The following is an 18,373-nucleotide window of genomic DNA, read 5'->3' on the forward strand; positions in this document are numbered from 1 at the left end:
CAGGGTGTTGTTTAAAATTTTTATTTGGTTTATATTTGTGTATGGGGCTGCTACCTCTCAGTTTTGCACTGAGATATCAAATGAATTTTCAGATCAACTGAGGATTTCAACTTTTCAATGGCCCTTGAGGTTTAAGTATTTGCAAAAACTCTTCCTGAAGTTCAACTAACCCTGAACCTGCAGTAAAAAATCCCCAAAAAAACAGCAACAGAAGAAAGGTATTCAGGGTTGATGTAAAAAGAGTCTGTGGAGACAATATTTAATTATCCTAGTAACTACAAAGACCAACTGCAGTGCTGGTTGGAGAAAGTAGAAATCTGTTTGGATGTGTCACAGCAACATTGTTGATTTACACCTTTTATTGATTTAAAAGTAAAAGGTGGGCTCTTTAATTTCATCTGATGGAGCTGGAAGACAGATTGGACTTCAGTTGTTTGAAACATTTTTACCCATTTGCAGTCTAATTGACTATAGTTGTAACTTCCACTGTCTATTGAGCAGTAATGGTGATTATCTATGTAGGTGCTAATTTGCTATAAGGAAAGAAAGATTCCTAATACAAAAGGGAAAGTCAGTGACCCAGATAATAGGGTAAGTGTGGCCCTGCCACATTCTTTGCTCTATGTATGATTTGCACAGACTGAGAGTGCTGAATGCCTTCTCACTTTTTTAAAAAAATCACCCTGTTGAAATAGAGAAATGAAATATGAAATAGAGAAAATGTCCATTGCACACCATTTGGAATGCAGATTACGTGTCCACTGACCCATGTTAATAAAAAGCAGCATCTTGAGGGGTGGAGAAATTAAGATTGCACATCTTTTCAGCTTGTCTTTCTCAGATGGTCTTTCTTCCCTCACTGACCATAATGCAATGATGTGGTGTGGACGTTGACAATTAGAGCATTAAAGCATACAAAAAAGGTATTTGCTTTATCCTGGAATTTGCTTTAATTTTCTTAATTGCTTAAGACGTAAATTAAATATCTATTTACATTTAATGTGTACTACCATTGTCAGTGAATTTAAAGCTATGGCAGAAATTTGGAGCTTGAATTTTAGAATTGCATGTTATTTGCAAGTTTGGGTCATATGAATGAAAGCTGAAAGTACTTAGTACTTCTGAATTTAAAACTTTTTTTTTCTTTCCATGCAAACATTGATAACTTGACATCCTTCAGGCATCTGTATGTATGTGTGTACAAATATATTTGCTTATATATAATAAATACATACATCTACAGTCTGCCCAGAACTTTTACTATGTTAATTTTTTGGGTGTAGTACCTAATGTAACAAAGTGGTGGTATTCTGTCCAATTAACTGATTATTTCTTGACATTTTCCAACTTGTTTTCTTTCTTTACTTTTCTTTTTTCCTTTTTGAATCTTTTTTGTTTGTTTGGTTGGTTTTGTTTTGATTTTTGTTGTGGTTTTTTTTGGGTTTTTTGTTTGGTTTGTTTTTTGTTTGGGTTTTGTGTGTTTGTTTGTTTCTTTTAGCCTTTCTTCCTTTATGTGAGCAAGGTTACAAGGATTATGTTGAGAATGTTGATAGTTTTGTAGCTCTCATATATGAAAATATAAACAAAAAGCTATTGCTTGATTGGATCTCCTAAATTGTTTGACAAACCTTGTTGAGATAAAGGGATGTTTTTAGATTGTTTTTGTGTTTCTGAAGGATGACAACAAATTCTTTAGTTGACATATTTTGACTTGGCAGCTAGGGTGCTAAATGTGCAGCAGGTGCTGGAGGAGGATGGCACCAGGCTGGCAACAGAACTGTTCCAGCACCACAGCAGGCTTCTGCCCTTGTGACATTACTCTCTCAAGCAGCCAGCAGGGCTTGGAAGCTCCCCTGTAAATGGGAGCTCACTGCCAGTGGACCTGATGCATTCCAGATGTACACAAATTCAATGACTCAGAAAGCTGCTCTTTTAAAATAGGACTTACAGCATCGTCTTATGGGGCTTACAGGCTTTCAGAGGGCAAACTGAACTCACCTGCCAGCCTAAAATCAGTGAGATTTTTTTGCGTTTATTAGTGTGTACAGGAGCATCAACAGAGTGCTTTTAAAAGTGGCTTTTCTTTCTCTGTTGAGATAAATGTCTCAAGATAATTTTTATATGATAGACTTTGAACAGCAAAGTGGTAGCTTTAGAAAGGAGTGACAAAACCCACTGGTATTAATTTTTGAATTACTTTTTGTGAGGTCAGTTTTAAGTATGATTTTATTTGAGAATTTTTAGTTATTCATTAGGAAGGACAATATTCTCAATTGTCTTCATTTTATGTTAAATCTCAAAGTTCTGCTACTACCAATTCAGAGAACATTCTGTAGCATACATTGCATTTAATATCAACTCTACATAAAATAAAGAGCTTGCAATGTTCCTTTGCTTACTGAAGCAATACTTCCAGGTTCTGCTAATGAGTATAACAGATGATGATTAAGTTTTGAAGTGATTGCAAGAAGTGAGATTATAAAGTGCGTGAGAAATAATTCACAGTATTAAATGGTTGGGATTTTTTTTTTTGTTTATAAGCATGCACTTTTGATTGTTAGAAAATCCCAGCAGATTGTTTAGCATCTTCATAATTTGTTTATTTGTCAACAGTAAGTGTTGAAATTGGTGCCAAAAGATTAAATGCTTTCAAGTATTCCCATATTGATGAGCTATTAATTTGGTACATAAGGGGCAACAACTCAGTTTTGCAGTCAATCCTGTACTACATATATTATTGCAAATCTTTATTTGCACTGATAATTGGTTATGAGAATAAACAAATATTTTGAAAGTAAAATGTCCATTTCTCAATAGGATTGGTCAGTGTCTGCAGTTGATTTTAAGTGTGAGAAAGCAGATGCATTTCCTGGATGCTTCTATCTTCCTCATAATAAGCTGTCATTGAACTGTAAGCCATAATTTTGGACTTGATAAATGAAGATGATCATAAATGAAATAAATAAAATAAACAAATATGCTACAAATATTGCATACATTACACAGTGAAGTTACACTCACAATCCACAGCAATCAGCTTAAAACCTGAGTCTAGATAATATTCTTTCAAACTTCTCATTCGCTAGAGCCCTGATTTGGTATGTATCATCAGGAACCCATATTTTGAAACTTCTTGATAAACACAGGCAGATGGAGTCCAGCAAGTTCTGCCTTTGGACGTCTAATACAGCTTTGATTGGCAGAAGATGCTGAACAGTTTATAAGCAATGCATTTCCAGAAACTCCACTTTTATGCAAATGTCCTGGCTGCACTAACATGAAGAAGGCTGCCAGAGGATGACTGGTAACAACAGAGAGTCAGGCTGCCTTTAAACACAGCTCTTGGCCTATACACCAGACATCTTCAGAGAACTGCTGATAGGCAGAAGTGTGCTGTGTGCCAACGTGTATGTCACTGGAACAGCTGTTCCTTTATGGAAATTGGGTGAATGAAAAGTGGTTCCTTCTTACTTTTGGGCTAGCAGTACTCTAGAGGAAATGATTGTGAGCTTCTCCCCGCCTTGTTCCCTGGAGTTCTTTGTCCATTTCTGACTAGCTACTCTGTGTTTTCTCTGTGGCACTTCCTGTGTTTCTTCAGGATGTATGAATGGTTCTAGAGTCCAGTTATGATAAATACCAAATTTAATATTTGTGGTTTTTTGCTGATTTTTAAATGAATACCTGGTATATTTCATATTATCTTTTGCTGTTACTTCTAAGACCTGCAGATCTGTGCATTGATACTATATATTCTTGTGATTTATCTTTAGCCTTTATTCCTACTTGTTAGCTCATTTTCTGAACAGCCTAGAAGGATTAAATACCAAATAATGAATGTGTGTGCATGAATATCTATATTTACCTCTGTGCATGTCTGTGTTTGTATGTAATCTGTGATGTCATATTGCAACAGTGTGTTGATTCATGATATATAGCTGTTACCCTTGATATTCCAGTTACAGAAGATGACTCCACCATGTTAGGTCCAGCATAAACATCTAAAGAAAGATTAGTCACATTCAATGGTAATTTGTTGCAATTTCCACACATTTTTTTCATTTACATCAGTTTCTGGATTTTATTTGAGCCTGGTTTAGATTTTCTTCTATCCATAGTATAACTCTAAGAAGACTTTTCAGAGAGTTGCTGGAATAAGTCTGAATTATTGAGAGACAAACTGAAATAGCTTGTGTATTTGAATGTAGGCATAATATCTTGCAGTTGTTGCATTTTCCCTGCACAATTACTTTACAGTTTTCAACTAATTTATTATCACACAAAGTAGGCCATGTGAAATAATTTCATGTGGGAATCATGGGGTTTTCCTACATATAGGAAAATACAGTGTCAGAACCCTGAATCAGGAGCTGTTCATTCCTAGTATGGCCTTCTGTGCTATGCAGTGCAGCACATTCCTGAACTTCTGACTGCTGAGCTTTTAAACAGTTGAATTGTGACACTTCTGTAGCAGAAGAAAACAGGATCAGAGGGTGAAAGTTTACCAGTATACTAATGTAACTATTTCTGCCTACAGTGTTCATGATAGAACAGCCTACCTGGCGCTGGGAGCAGTGAGAAACATCTCACTTAACATTTTCGTCTCCAACACTGGTGATGATGCCTATGACACCAATGTTTTCTTCAATTTTTCTGGAGAGCTCTTCTTCATCAAAATGTGGCAAAAGGTAAGAAAGGCTAATCTCACTGCAAGCAAGTCTCTTAACTTTAAAGCCAATTTAATTACAAATTGAGGATGGACTAGAGGATGGCCTAGTCCACACCGCTTGAGACATTTGGAAGTTGGTTTTGGTTATGCTAAACTTTAATTCCTTTCAGGCTCTTTAATGAGATTTTTTTTCCTTTATGGATTGGCAGTGTATAGATTGCACCTTCTGTATTTCTGTAGAAGACACATGCCCGTTATTTGTGGTGCACTAATGCAAAAGGAAAACTGTTTGTTTGAGGTATTAACAGGTAGAAGGAGGCTGGTTGGAAACTGATAAGATACCAAGTGGTGCTGAAATACAAAGTGTAGCTTTTGTTTGAGTGGTGCCTCACTGCACCCAGCAGTCCTGGTTATCTCTTGACCTGGGCTTCTAGACTTTCTCCGTGTTGAAATCAAGATACAAGGCTTGTTCTTTGCTCATATCCTGGTATAACTTTGGGTTGTGGCTGGGGAACATCACTAGATCTAAGAGGTCAAGAGTGCTTTTAATTTCATCCACATGGAGTCAGGTGAATTCTGAGTTTTAGTCTCTTTTCATTTAGATAGAAATATTTGGATGTTTTCATTACCAGGAGTTAATTTAGAAATAAAGGTGTTGTAATGAATCAAGCTTTTTGCAAACTGATGGCTGTGAAAGCTTTTTGGGTGTGAGTGATGTGACAACAACTGCGCAAAATGGGAGATGTATGATTGTGATGACATTCTGTTTGTTCCTGCTTTTCACCATTGTTTGTCTCTCCTCTAGAGCTTTGCTTTGCAGGCCGTAAGAGCAATATTAATAAAGTAATACAACTATTGCAAAGTTCAAGATTAACTTGGTCCACTGAACCAATGAAATTTTGCCATTGTTTGTCATGTTTTATGATAGGTTTAAATTATTATAAACCTCTTAAATAAACTCACTGCATAATAAAAAACCTAAATAAAAAATAATATTTTTATTTATAATATTATATTTATTTATAATAATAAAAATATTTTTTATGCATGTTAATTCTCTTAGTGTTCAGTTTTGACTGAACTGTTGCAAGTCTCAGTGAGTTGTCTTTTTATTATAAACTTTATTTTCAGACATTATGTGCTACAAGTGTACAATTTATTAGGAGGGAAAAGGCAGGGCAGGGGATAAATTAGAAATGTGTATGGCAATGTACAACTTCTCCATAGTGAAAGTTTTATGGCAAGACTTCCAAGGTCTGGCCCAGCTCTCACTGACATCAATGAGAGGGTTTCCATTCCTTTCCACTAGAAAAGAAACAAAGCTTGATGCCTATTCTTTTAAAATATTGTTGTCATCCTTTTTCTTTTTTGCATATTTTGCACATACCAAGTAACTGGAACATCAATTCCCTTCATCATTTCCATTGGCCAGCACTGTGAGGAAAGAAGCTGATGTGTTTTTTCCAGTGATATTTTACCTTCAGCTTAGGTCTATAGAAGACTTGAAAACATCTGTGCTGAGTGCTGCACAGAAGGAGCAGTTTCTGGAAGCAGCTAACATTCTAGTATTATCTCACTACTCAGTGTATTTTTTTCTAAGTCAGTATTTCTTTTAAAAAAGTACTGCATACAGCTTCCTCAGGTCTTGCAAACAGCATCAAAGTATAGTCTGCTATCATTCCTGCTGTTCCAATGTTCTTATTATTAATTTCATTGGGTTTGAGGTTTTTTCTGATATTTATTTCATTATTTCAGTAACAGTTTTGGAAAACCAAGTTACAGGATTTTGTTAGGCTGTTTTCATTTGTGTTGTTCAGCTTTTCCTTTTGGTCAAAATAATATATCACTGGCCTTATCATTTTTTCAGGTAAGAAACTGGATAATGACCTCATAGCCTCAATTATAGTGTTATATTTTCCCTGAGCTCTTTGACAATGTGGTTTTTTTTTTGGGTAAAATATCAGTTTCCCTGTCTCCAACCTACTCCCATCATTTGACATCTATGCATATTTTGTTCCTTGTTGAATATTGTCCAAGCAAAAATCCAGAACATAAAGCCAGAATAAAAAAAGACAGCAGTTAGAGTTTTTCCTTTGTGGAGCAATTTTGGAATCAAAAGAGCTTTGTGTGGTGGGACACACTGAGTATCATCATATTTTAATGAATAGTGCTGAACTGAAATTGAATGAGATCTTTCATGTGGTTGCTAGATTGTTTGTCTGCAAGGTGACTCTGAGAATGATGATCATGTAGTAGGCTTTTTTAACCTGTCTCTGGAGTCTGTTCAAGATGCTGTAAGTTCCCTGTGTATTTTTCCTATGACTTCACTGGGGACATTTGTAGTAAATCCAGTGCAGTTTTGTTTCTTTCTGTGGATTGGTTACAATGAGACCTGACAGTGCAAAAGTTTAATGCTGCTATTTTTCAACAGAGTTCCTGAGACAAAATGCCATATCTTGTGTTTGAAAAACAATGGGGTGGCCCAGTTCAGGGATGATGATGGTACTGTTCCCTGAAGAGTCTGAGTAAGCTAGCCTCTCTTCCCTTCCTGAAGATTGAGATTTCATGATACTTTAGGTATATTTATATTTACTATAAGTAAATAGAGACACCACCTAAAAATCAGTTGTCCACTGGAATAATTTCACCAGGGAAGCAGTGGATTCCCCAGTGCTTGACACTTTTAAGATTCAGCTGGACAGGGCACTGGGCCATCTTGTTTAAACTGTGCTTTTTCCCAGGAAAGGTTGGACCAGACGGTCTTTGAGGTCCCTTCCAACCTGACATTCCAGGCTTTGCTGTATCTCTGCAAGTTGAAAAAGCATTTGCTGATTGATATTTAGGAGACTCCATCTATTCCCCTATCTGATTTTTTCCTATTATGCTGCAGCTAGTCCTCTCCATTTTATGGATGAAACCCAGCCTTTTCTTTATATCGCTCCTGACAGACAGTTCTCTGAAGAGGCCCAGTATGTGGCATGGGCTGACTTCTCATTCTTCTGTGGTCCTATGGATATAATTCCTGTGCAACATTTTAAGACCTCACTCTGTGAGATAGGGTTTTTTTACAGGTGCATAAAGTACAGCACTGCAGTAAATTTCAAAATGTGTCCACTGAGAAAAACATTACTTTTGAAATATGTGTTCTTTAAAAAAAAAATAGAGAGCAAGAAAGACACTTCACCTGTGTGCTTAGATCTTTTCTTTACTGTGTTGGCAAAGAAATCTTGGTCCCCTCTTCTCTGTAGAGTAGATTTTAAAATACTTTTTTTTAATCTGAAAATTTATTGTTCCTTGATTTTAATTCAGCTTTAGGAAAGCATTCTATTTCAGAGTCCAAAAAGTCCACTTAACAGAGCTGATACAACTTTCATATCAAAGAATGCAGTGTTGCAGTGTGGTGAGTCTGGAAAAAGAATTCAAAGCTACTGCTACCAATTTCTGCACCATTTTACTTCTACTGGAATTACCTCCTGGCTTGTATTGTTTTGCTGAAGATGTATGTCAGCAATAGGCACTTTGCTAACCATTGTTAGCTGCTGCTCAGTTCAGAGGGATATTTTCAGTACAGTTGCAGAAATAGCATTGTAAGCTTGCTGGCAGTGGTAGTAAATGTGTAGGGCAGAGCCATGTCTCTATTAAATGAGCTCAGTTATGGCATGAGATTTCATAGCAATAATAGAAATCCAGCATATTTACCATAGTAACAGTAAAAGAGTGATAATGTATAGCATTAATCTCTCCCTGTTCTGCAAGGTCTGATAGGAATCTCTCAGCTAACCCAGCACTGGTTTTGGAGAGAGCAGGTCAGGAGATTCCATTGCTGAACGTCATTCCCTGATGTAGATTGTTCCTACATTTCAGACAGGCTTCCAGTATCCAAAATCAGCTGTGTGTAACATTCCTGATGCTTCTTACAACCGCTTTTTCCAAGCAACAGGTGAGTGAAGTTGGCAGGGCTAGACCAGGGCAGGGTTAACAGTGAATTTATAGTTTCTTTGGATGCAGTAGTTCCCCATGATTCCTTTGTGAGCATGTACCTGAAACACTGGTGTGGAGTATGAATATTGCTGATAACCATAGTCGTGCTGCTTATGGGCTCTGGGGTTTTACTTCTGATGAATAATGCAATACTCTCTATGTTACCAGCGAGGTCATGCAATTTGGATAAGAACTCAGTCTTCTTCCTCACTCCCAGAGCTCTTGCTGGCATCCTTGCCAGCAAGAGGGCTGCAGATGAAGGCAGGGTTTAACTTTTTCCAAACTGGAATTCTCTTGCACCAGATTCCCACACTGATCAAACTTAATCCCAGAGTCTTAAGTCTGGCATGGAGAAGATAGTACACGAAAAATAAAGATACATGCTCCCTTTTGGGCCACTGAAGTCTCTGTTTTTTTAGCAGTTGCTGTCCCTTTGGGTTGATGCCTTTTTCTGAGCCCTAAAATCATGGTTAGGTGATAAAATGCACCTAACTTTTTAAAGGATCCCCTCAAGTGCACAAGATACCAAAATGTGCTGAAAATACACCCATGACATAAAGTGCGTACAGTTTTAAAAGTTCAGCAAATTAGCATAATTGACAAGAATTCCCAGTTAGAGACACAAGTGATGAGGTAATTCCCCCTTTGGTTCAACCCTCTTTTAAAGCCCCCCTTCCTCATTAGTTCTTTATGGGAAAGTGGTGCTCAACCTTGGTTCTTGGGAGAAGCAAAAACAGGATTGGGACCTAGGAATGTGTTTTGTCTTTCTGTCTAATAGAGCAGGTAAAATATTAGCTATGAATCTATTCAGTTATACAATAATAGGCTACAGAGCTACAAGTATATGTGAAGAATATATAAAAGCAAAAATCAGTTTGGCATCGGGATCCTCTGGCAAATGAGTTAACATGATCTGTCTCAATTCACATCCAACTTGTTAGCAGACACCTGTTAAAGCTTGCTAGCAGAAATCTTTATTTTAATAAGTAAGTGTTCTGATTTAATCCAGCTGATTTTGCATGTAGTATGTTCAACTAGCTTCTGTAAACCGCTCTGACAGAGGATCAGAGGAGAGTGTTGCCAAGTAGTGTGGAAGCTCTGACCCCTTGAACAAGTGCATCTGGAAGATTGCCCAAGCCATATATCACTTACATGAAGAGATTTGAACCCTTTGCCAGGAAAGCAAAAGCTTTTATTGCCAGGTCTTGGGAATATCAGTAGTGTGACAGTAGCCATGCCATATGATGCCTCTCTGTTTTTGCAAATCTAATGGTCAACTATTGCTCCAGAGTGCACCAAAATGTTTTGTATCCCTGGGGTAAAATTGTCCACTTTCTTAACTGTGAATAAAAAAAGGTGTGCAGCTCAAGTTATCAGACTTCATTGTTTATTTTAATTTTCTTTTTCTGTGAATGCTCAATGAAACCCACAACTTTTCTAGTTCCCTAGGAATAAGTAAAGAGCAGTGCTTTTTCAGGTCAGGGGCTGTGTTATGTAATATACCCCTACTCACAGCAGGCAGGAATTGAAGGCTGGACTGTTGATCCAAACTTTCCACTTGGGATTCATGTATCATTCCTGTCATCAGGGAACGAGCATTGTAGATTTGGTTTATTCATGTAGTTAGTAGCAATTTGAGCCTTTTAAATTTTTCTTCTATATTATGATTTATCATATAGATCTGAGAGATATTGATATTTGGGGCATATATGGGGTTTGTATATCTAGAGATACAAATATGGATATATTTGGGGCATATATGGGGTTTGTATATCTAGAGATATAAATATAGATATATAGATATATAAATATTTTTTTTTACTTTATTTTTTCCCCAAATTTAACTGAATGAATAGAATGAAAAACCCTCAAGTCTTTTGGGATAATTCTTATCGAAAGGGGTTTAGAAGCTGTGATTTTACAGGACATTAAATCTTGTTCTGCTCAGTGTTGGAAGAACCTGTGTGAGTTTGATTGTTACATACATTGAGAAGTTTTATGCTGATCATGTGGGGTTGTTCTTTGGGTTACACAGTGTGGAAAGTGTTTGTCCTGGAAGTAGCTCATAATAATTTTTAATTTGGCTGTTTATCTTGGATGTCTTTTCCAACTTTGTGTGGCTCAAATTATTAAGGGAGGATTTATGTGATTGCCTAGTTCTACCCTTCTCACAGGTCTGCCAGGGGAATGATTTTCTAAAGGAAGAACAGCTGTGTGGATGAATACAGTCATGTGAGATGTACTTTTTGTAAGGGTTTAGAAGGCAGTCTGTGCTATAGCAAAGACCGTTTACAGTGAATCCTGACCCACCTGCTGGTGTAGATCATCATACTCGAAAGGTGTACCATGCAATGTAGTATTTCTCCATGTCTGGGCATCAGCAGAGGTCCTGGTTTCCATCCAGGTGAGGTAGGGAAAATGAGAGTCAAAGCAGTTAATTTAGGAGATTTTAAGGAGGTGAAGGGCATCTTGAGCTACAGGCAGTAGCTGTTCACCCCTTTTCAGCCTCTGAGTGGCCCATAGCTCACCAGCCAAGCTGCTTCTCCCTGCACATTTTCAGGAGCTGCACAGAGCTGGGAGCCAGCAGTACCAAGTCATGGGAGAGGGCTTTGGCAAAGAGATTTAGCTGCCTCTGTTGTTGAGATTCAGCCATCCCTATCTAGACTATTATTTTGATAAACTGCATTACAAGGAGAAATGTAAAAACCCTTCACAGAAGATAGAGCCCAGTATATAGTGAACTCAATATACTTATCTTGCATATACTTATTTAAAGGTTATGCTGTCCCAATGGATCCCAAAGATCACCAGTGACTTTCCTGTCCCAGTGTCTCACTTCATTATCATGTTTTGCTCTTAACTCAGTGGACAAAGACTTGCCAATGTTTGAGGCTAAAAATCTATGGGACAGGGTTCATCTCCTATGTTCCTAGGATGAGGCTTAAAATTGTCTGAACTTTGACATCCTTTGTAAAAGACCTAAATAAGAATTAATTTGCACAGCTTTCAGTGGCTTTCATTACAGCAAGAAATAGGGAGTTATTTTTGTTGTTACTTGAAGCCTTAAGTTTATTGAATTTCTGGTATGAAAGATCAATTCTGTTTTGGCAGGAGTTTGTGCTGGTCACTTTTCTAATAGGCATCTGTGATGCTGTCAGAAGATAAATGACACTCCTGGTGCAAAATCCAATAGAATTGTAAACAAATATATATATCTATCTTTACAGTATATATGAACATGTATATTATACGGATAATATGCATGTGTATATATATTTATTTGCATTGCTTAGTCCTTTAGAATGTTGTTGTCATGGTCTTCTGTAGTGGCTGGAAGTAGTGTCAATTGTTCTCTTTCACCTAGTTGTTTAGTTTTCTCCTGTGAAGCTGATAGGATAAACCCCAAACCCTATTTAATCTTATTAAGCACAAGACATGATCACGTGGCATACTTCAGGTATAGCCTCTGAAGTCAATGACAGTGTTGCTGTAGAAATACTGAAAAAAAAAACCAGCTACACAGTCAAAAACATGAGTAAGGTTGTGAGGAGTTTTTAGCTGAAAGTTTTGATTTGTTATACATTCAGCTGACTTCCCCACTCAATAATTTTCCCACAGTTGAGTCTGTTTTGCCAGTAATGGTTGTCAATGAGTGACCTTTCCCAGTCCTTATTCAACACATGGACCTTATGTTGTATGTTCTCTCCCTTGCCCGGTTGAGGAGGGTAGTGATATAGTGGTGGGCACCTGGCATCCAGCCAGGATCAAACCACCAGAGTATTTCTCTGTAATAATTAAAAACAATAACAGTGTTAATAGTGATGCAGCCACAATTTAATAGTGTGAAATACCTATGTGTGATATATGTATACATGTATATCATGTATATGATATACATGTATATAATATATATCACGTATATCTACATGTGAAGTGAGATGAAGGAAAGCTTACCCCAGAGCCCTTTCTTCTCCCAATGATTTCCTTGTCTCTGATTCTTCCCTGGGTTTTTGGAGAGCATGGACTCATACACACAAGAATGCACTCTTGTTATTAAGTGTATAATAATAATAATAATCCTATACACAGATAATGAGGGAATAATGAAGATTAAAAAAATACATGTTCATCCACATTTCTTTTAAATAAAGGTGTAATCAAATGCAATACTCTTGACAGATTGCAACAGTATATATATTTGGGATATACATGTCAGGATATGAACAATACAGGAACAGTGTATAATTCTGCGCATTCTTTTTCTTGAGTCTTAAGTTTTCTAGATAATTAGATTATGTCTGAACAGGCATTTAATCAAACAAATTTTCTGCAGTTTTATAGAGAAAAACCTTTTTGTGGGAATAGTACAATCTCAATTCTAAATTTAGCTGAATGTGTGTCAGAGGTACTTTGTATGCTAGTTCTTATGATTGCTTCTTAAATATATCACTGTGGAGTCAAACTGATTTTTCCCTTAGTTTTCATTTTACTATGGTTTTGTATGTGGAACTTGGAGGACATGGTTTAGCACATATAAGTTGCCTTATGCTTGGTACTATATTGATGTATTTGCTAGCCAGTGCAGTGCTTTTAAAAGGCATGTCTTCAAAGTTTTATGAACAAAGGTTTTGTCTTGATTGGCAAATTGATAGTACATTACTAAGTGATGATAAATACTACCTTTTGGTCATGCTTCGGTTTATGTGGATAATGGATTTTTCCCATTCTGTACTTAAGTGTCCATTTTTTTGGTGGTGAATAGTGGACATCCGGTTAGTGACCGGTCATTAGCGGTGTTCCCCAGATCTCAATACTGGGACCTGTCCTGTTCAGTATGATGATCTGGATGAGGGGATCTAGTGCTGTTCTGGTTTGAAAGCAAAACCAGTGACAGACTCTAAGCCAGAAATTCAATTTATTAGGAAAAGCGGAAAAAACCAAAATACATGCAATAATACAAAAGAAAAACCAGTGACAGAGTCAGAATACACCCTGACACCCTGCTAGTAAGGGTGGTGGTAGCAGTCCAGATGGAATGGTCTTGTTGAAGTGGTGATCCCGTAGAAAAGATCTGGCAGCTGTTGTCCTCTGGAAAACAGTGGGTAAGGGCTGCTTGTTCTGTCCCAAAACCCAGATTATATCCATATGGGGATGCTTAGCTCCTCCCCCCTGAGCAGAGCATCTCACAATGGGCTGATATCATTCTGACTCATGTGGTGGGTCCTTGATTGCCCATTAAACAGAAATGACTCCCAGAGGAATTTACCTCTGAGTCATGCAGCAATGTATTGGTGGGCCCATTAACAGGAGATAAGGAAAAAACAATGCCCCTCCTGGTTTCAACAGCTCTTGAGGATGGGGATAGAATACATCTTTATATTGTAACCTAGGACAAGTGCACCCTCAGTAAATTTGTGGATGACACCAGATTAGGAGGGAGTGTTGATGTGCTGGAGAGTACGAAGGCTTTGCATAGAGTTCTGTACAGCCTGGATTGATGGGCTGACATCAAGATCCGAGTCTTGCACTTGGGTCACAACAACCCCATGCATCACTACAGGCTGGGGGAAGAGTGGCTGGAAAACTGCCCAGAGGAAAATGGGCAGTGAGTGCTGGTTTGACAGCATCTGAACATGAGCCAGTGTGTGCTCAGGTGGCCAAGAAAGCCAATGGCATCCTGAGCTATCCTGGGAATAATGTGGCCAGCAGGACCAGGAAAGTGATTGTCCTCCTGTACTCAGCATTGCTGAGGTCACATTTCAAATACTGTGTCCATTTCTGGGCCCCACATTACAAGAAAGAGCATGTCCAGAGAGGGATAACAAAGCTTTTTGAAGGGTCTGGAGCACATTTTGTGAGAGGTGGCTGAGGGAGCTGTGGTTGTTGATTCTGGAGAAAAGGAGTCTCAGGGGTGACCCTATTACACTCTACAACTACTTGGAAGGAGATGAGGGTTGGACTCTTCTCTCAGGAAACCAGCAACAGGATGGGAAGAAATGGCCTCATGCTGTGCCAGAGAAGGTTCAGGTTGGACATCAGGAAGAATTGCTCATTAAGCATTGGGATGGCGAAGGTCAATTGGTGAAACAGCAGTTCACAGAATTTATAGTGTGTGACATTCATATTTCTTGATGTGGCTTTTTAGGGGAGTATCTATGTGTTGAAAATAAAGGAAAACCTTCAGTCCCTGTGACATCTTTAAAACAGACCTTTATGGTACACACAAAATATACTTTTATTCCATTTTATAATTTGAAGTGATATCCAATATTCTTTAATCATTGCATTCAAGAGGTTAGATAAATGCTAGTTTCATTACAAGGTCTTGATGAGCAAGTCTGTATTGAGTCTATAACTCCTTCTCTGTAATATTTTTTCTATCAGGTAATGATTAACAGTAATTTTCACATTATAATTGCTATTGATGATGGTTTATCACTAAATTTGCCTTCATGTTATTCACATTGTTACTTGCATTCCACCTGTGTTTGGAATTTACTTACAAGAGAATAAATGTTTGAAGCTTGAGATCAAGATCTGTTACGTTAAAAGAGTAAAGCTATCCTAATTTATTTCCATCAGGAACACATTTTTCCTCCTTTTGAGTGATTCAGTCACCCACATAGCTTTGGCAAGTGGAGAGCTGTACACAGAAGAGTTTGTGACCACAAGGTGCTTGCTTGAAGTTGCCAAGTAAACTATATTTCCACAAAGTGAAACAAAACTCATGGGATTTTCACTCTGAGAGAAACTCCTTGAAATGCACATGAAAATATTTCTGAGACCCATGATGGCTTTGTCAGCTACAGCCACCTGTGCTAACTGCTGCAGTTTATCTTCAGAGTTACTATCAGTAACAGGATGATTTTTTCCCCAGCTTGCAATGTATACTCACTGTTCATGAGAGACACTGTGGCCTTTCCAGGTGGCCTGGTGCCACCACTGAGTGCTATCTCCACTGCCTAAGAAGCTGGCATCAGAGAAGCAGTGCATCCTGACACTGTGCACAACTCCCTCCCCCCTGTCCAATCCCTGGGTTGTGCGGTACTGAGAGAGTTGGGTATTGATGGCAGTGGTCGTTTGAAGGCTTTGTGCATTTGGAACTCGTGCAACAGATAAGCAAAAGAAGAAAAACCAAACCCCCAAAACTGCAGGCTGAGTTTGTGAGATACTGAGATTTCCAAGCAAAAGTGAATTCCTGTTGTCCTTTCATTGGCTGTGGGCTGGAGTTGGGGAAGGTCTGTGCCTGGCAAGGTCCAGCCCAGAAACATGGAGGAAATACTGTTTGCTCAGTTAGCAGAGAGTACTGCTGACAAAGACACAAAGCAGATATTAGACTGCTAGAAAAGAGAGGCTTTTGAGGATGATTAATCAGAGCAAATTCTATGAAGTATCTGAGGTAGATCAGACACACCATTTCAGTGATTTCCGATGATCCTGAATTCTTGAGTTCCCAGTCAGTAATACCATTAATCTTCTTTGTGTTCTTGCAGTTTTAAAATATCCTACAAAGCACTATTTTAGAGGAAAGTGTGGTATCTGTGGAATTTTGTGTTAGAACAACTAAGTTGTATGTGCATGAGGGGGCCTCCAAGATAAAATTACTCTGAGCTGTACTTGTTGTCATTCATAGGGAAACTCAGTCAGAGCCAGACCTTTTATTTGAAAAAAATCTCTAGCCTTTTATGAACCTCAGGCATCCCTAATTGCACTACATATGTGGATAACTGTGACCCACATTCTCTTGTACTTCAATTGCTGTGGAAAGAAAGTACCATAGTATGTTCAGCAGGTGGCTGTTAAGTTAATTGGTACATCTTTGTATCCTTGAAGCCTCAGTGAAGGCATTTAGAGAACTGCTAGGCAGGGAGAGATAAGTAGGAGCAAAATAAAAATTTTGCTTTCCAAACCTTAGAGAAACCCATGAGTTGTTGATAGCACTACTGAAGGGCTTCGACCAAGATCATGAAGAGTGATTTGAAGGAGCCATTTCAAACATCATCAAAGAGATGACTCTCTATTTTAGGTTCTTGACATGTTTGTTCTACCCAGCTTTGCAAGTAATGTATGTAGGAAGATTACCAGCTATGAACTGACATATGTTTTGTGATATCTCCCAAAAGGAAGAAGTTCTTAAAATGCAGGTCAAGTCTATATAATTGTCCTGCTGCATGGAACAAAACATCCAGATGTTCATCTAAATTCTCATTTGGGAAAGTATCCTTTCTCACAAAAAGTTCACATTGAAGTTACTGAGGAATAAGTATGCCTTTTAGGGTCCATAGTGAGAATAAAAAAATGGTACAAATTTAGCAAATTTTCCCAGTGCCCAGTGTAAGCCTCTACCTTTGGTGCAGGTCAGAGAATTTCAGAATAGCTAGTGGGAATAGTTATAAAGTCTATATGCCAGAGAGGATATAGTAGGTAGATGCATAGTACCTAACTTTTGAGACTTAGCATAGCATGAGGTAGACCGTGCAAGTAGTCCCCTTTTGTGATATTTTCTCAGGAAATTTATTTTAAGATGTCTTGGATGAAGATATTCTTTGGTGATCATGATCCTCTTTGGTGTGAAGTGCACTGGTTCACAGACAGGCACCATAGATCAAGAAAACTATTAACAACAAGGAAAGCAGTAACAAGAGTGTGTGCTCTGACAACAGATGCAGGGTTCCTTGGAACCCTTCACTCTTGTTATTCTGCTTTTGTATGCTTTGGAAAACAACTAGCATCACAAGAAAAAATCTGAACAAGTTAAGAAAATTTTCAACATCTTCAAAACAGGAGTGTTCTGCCAACCACACAAGACTTCCAGGACATTTTCTCATCAGTTCTGGAATGTGTGCACTAGTACCCAAGATTTGCGAGGAGGATTTTCTCAGTTTAAACAATAAAAAAAAGACCTTTGAGTATAGCTATGGAAAGAGAAATATAAACTGCTGGCAAATGTATTTTCTAGCAGTTTGAGGTTTTTTCCCTTTTAAAAATATACAGATTATTTTAATAATTCCTTAATGAAGTTTCAATGCCTTTCATTGGTGGTTTTAATCAAAAGTTCCTTAAAAAATAACAGGTAATCAAAGAGTTTTTAAAAATATGATGTGAACTCTGGCACAGATAGTCAGCAGTATTCAACATAATACATAATTACCTTAAGTTCAGAAATAATACCACTTTGTATTGAGAGTCACATCTGGCATATCCTCTTCACATGTTTAGTGTTGTTCTGTTACATCTACTTATTGACACTGCAGATGCAGTATCTACTCATAGTTTGTGTGCTTAGAAAAGCAAAGAGCTAGCAGGTCATAAATGAGTGTTAGAATAGTTGAATTCACACCTTCTCTGTGAGAACACTGGTGAATGCAAAATAACACAAATTACATGAATGTTGGCTTTTGTTGATAGTCATAATATGGTAGAAGAGTTGTCAGATAGATAAAAGCCTGGTATTGGAGTACCAGTGTTGAAGGGTGGTTTATGGGCTGGGGCAGATTACTTAAGGAGATGTTTTAGGCAAGGAACTTGCAACCAGTCATGGGTGGAGATGAGTGGGGAGAAAGTTGAGGAAGTGAGGTGATGACTCTGGATTGGTGCCAAGGCCAACATCAGTTCAGAGGAGTCATTCTACCTTTGGGGAAGAAATGAATGTTGCTAAGGTTGGGAAAAATAAAAACCAAATATAATTATATGAACTGCCAGGCTCAGGAAGATTGGAGGGTCTTG

General features: G+C 37.9%; 1 protein-coding gene across 1 annotated transcript in view; it reads left to right on the plus strand.

Annotated features, from left to right (window-relative positions):
* LOC121353949 (integrin alpha-9-like) overlaps nucleotides 1-18,373 on the plus strand; it is a gene marked incomplete at its 5' end in the record, with an annotated part of 178,084 nt that overhangs the window by 83,074 nt on the left and 76,637 nt on the right. The window contains one exon of the mRNA XM_041468170.1: nucleotides 4,535-4,685. Coding sequence (XP_041324104.1) covers nucleotides 4,535-4,685 — 151 coding nt within the window. The remainder of the gene's footprint in view (nucleotides 1-4,534; nucleotides 4,686-18,373) is intronic.

The sequence above is a fragment of the Pyrgilauda ruficollis genome, unplaced genomic scaffold, assembly GCF_017590135.1.
Source record: "Pyrgilauda ruficollis isolate IOZ18807 unplaced genomic scaffold, ASM1759013v1 scaffold213, whole genome shotgun sequence".
Taxonomy (NCBI): Eukaryota; Metazoa; Chordata; class Aves; order Passeriformes; family Passeridae; genus Pyrgilauda; species Pyrgilauda ruficollis.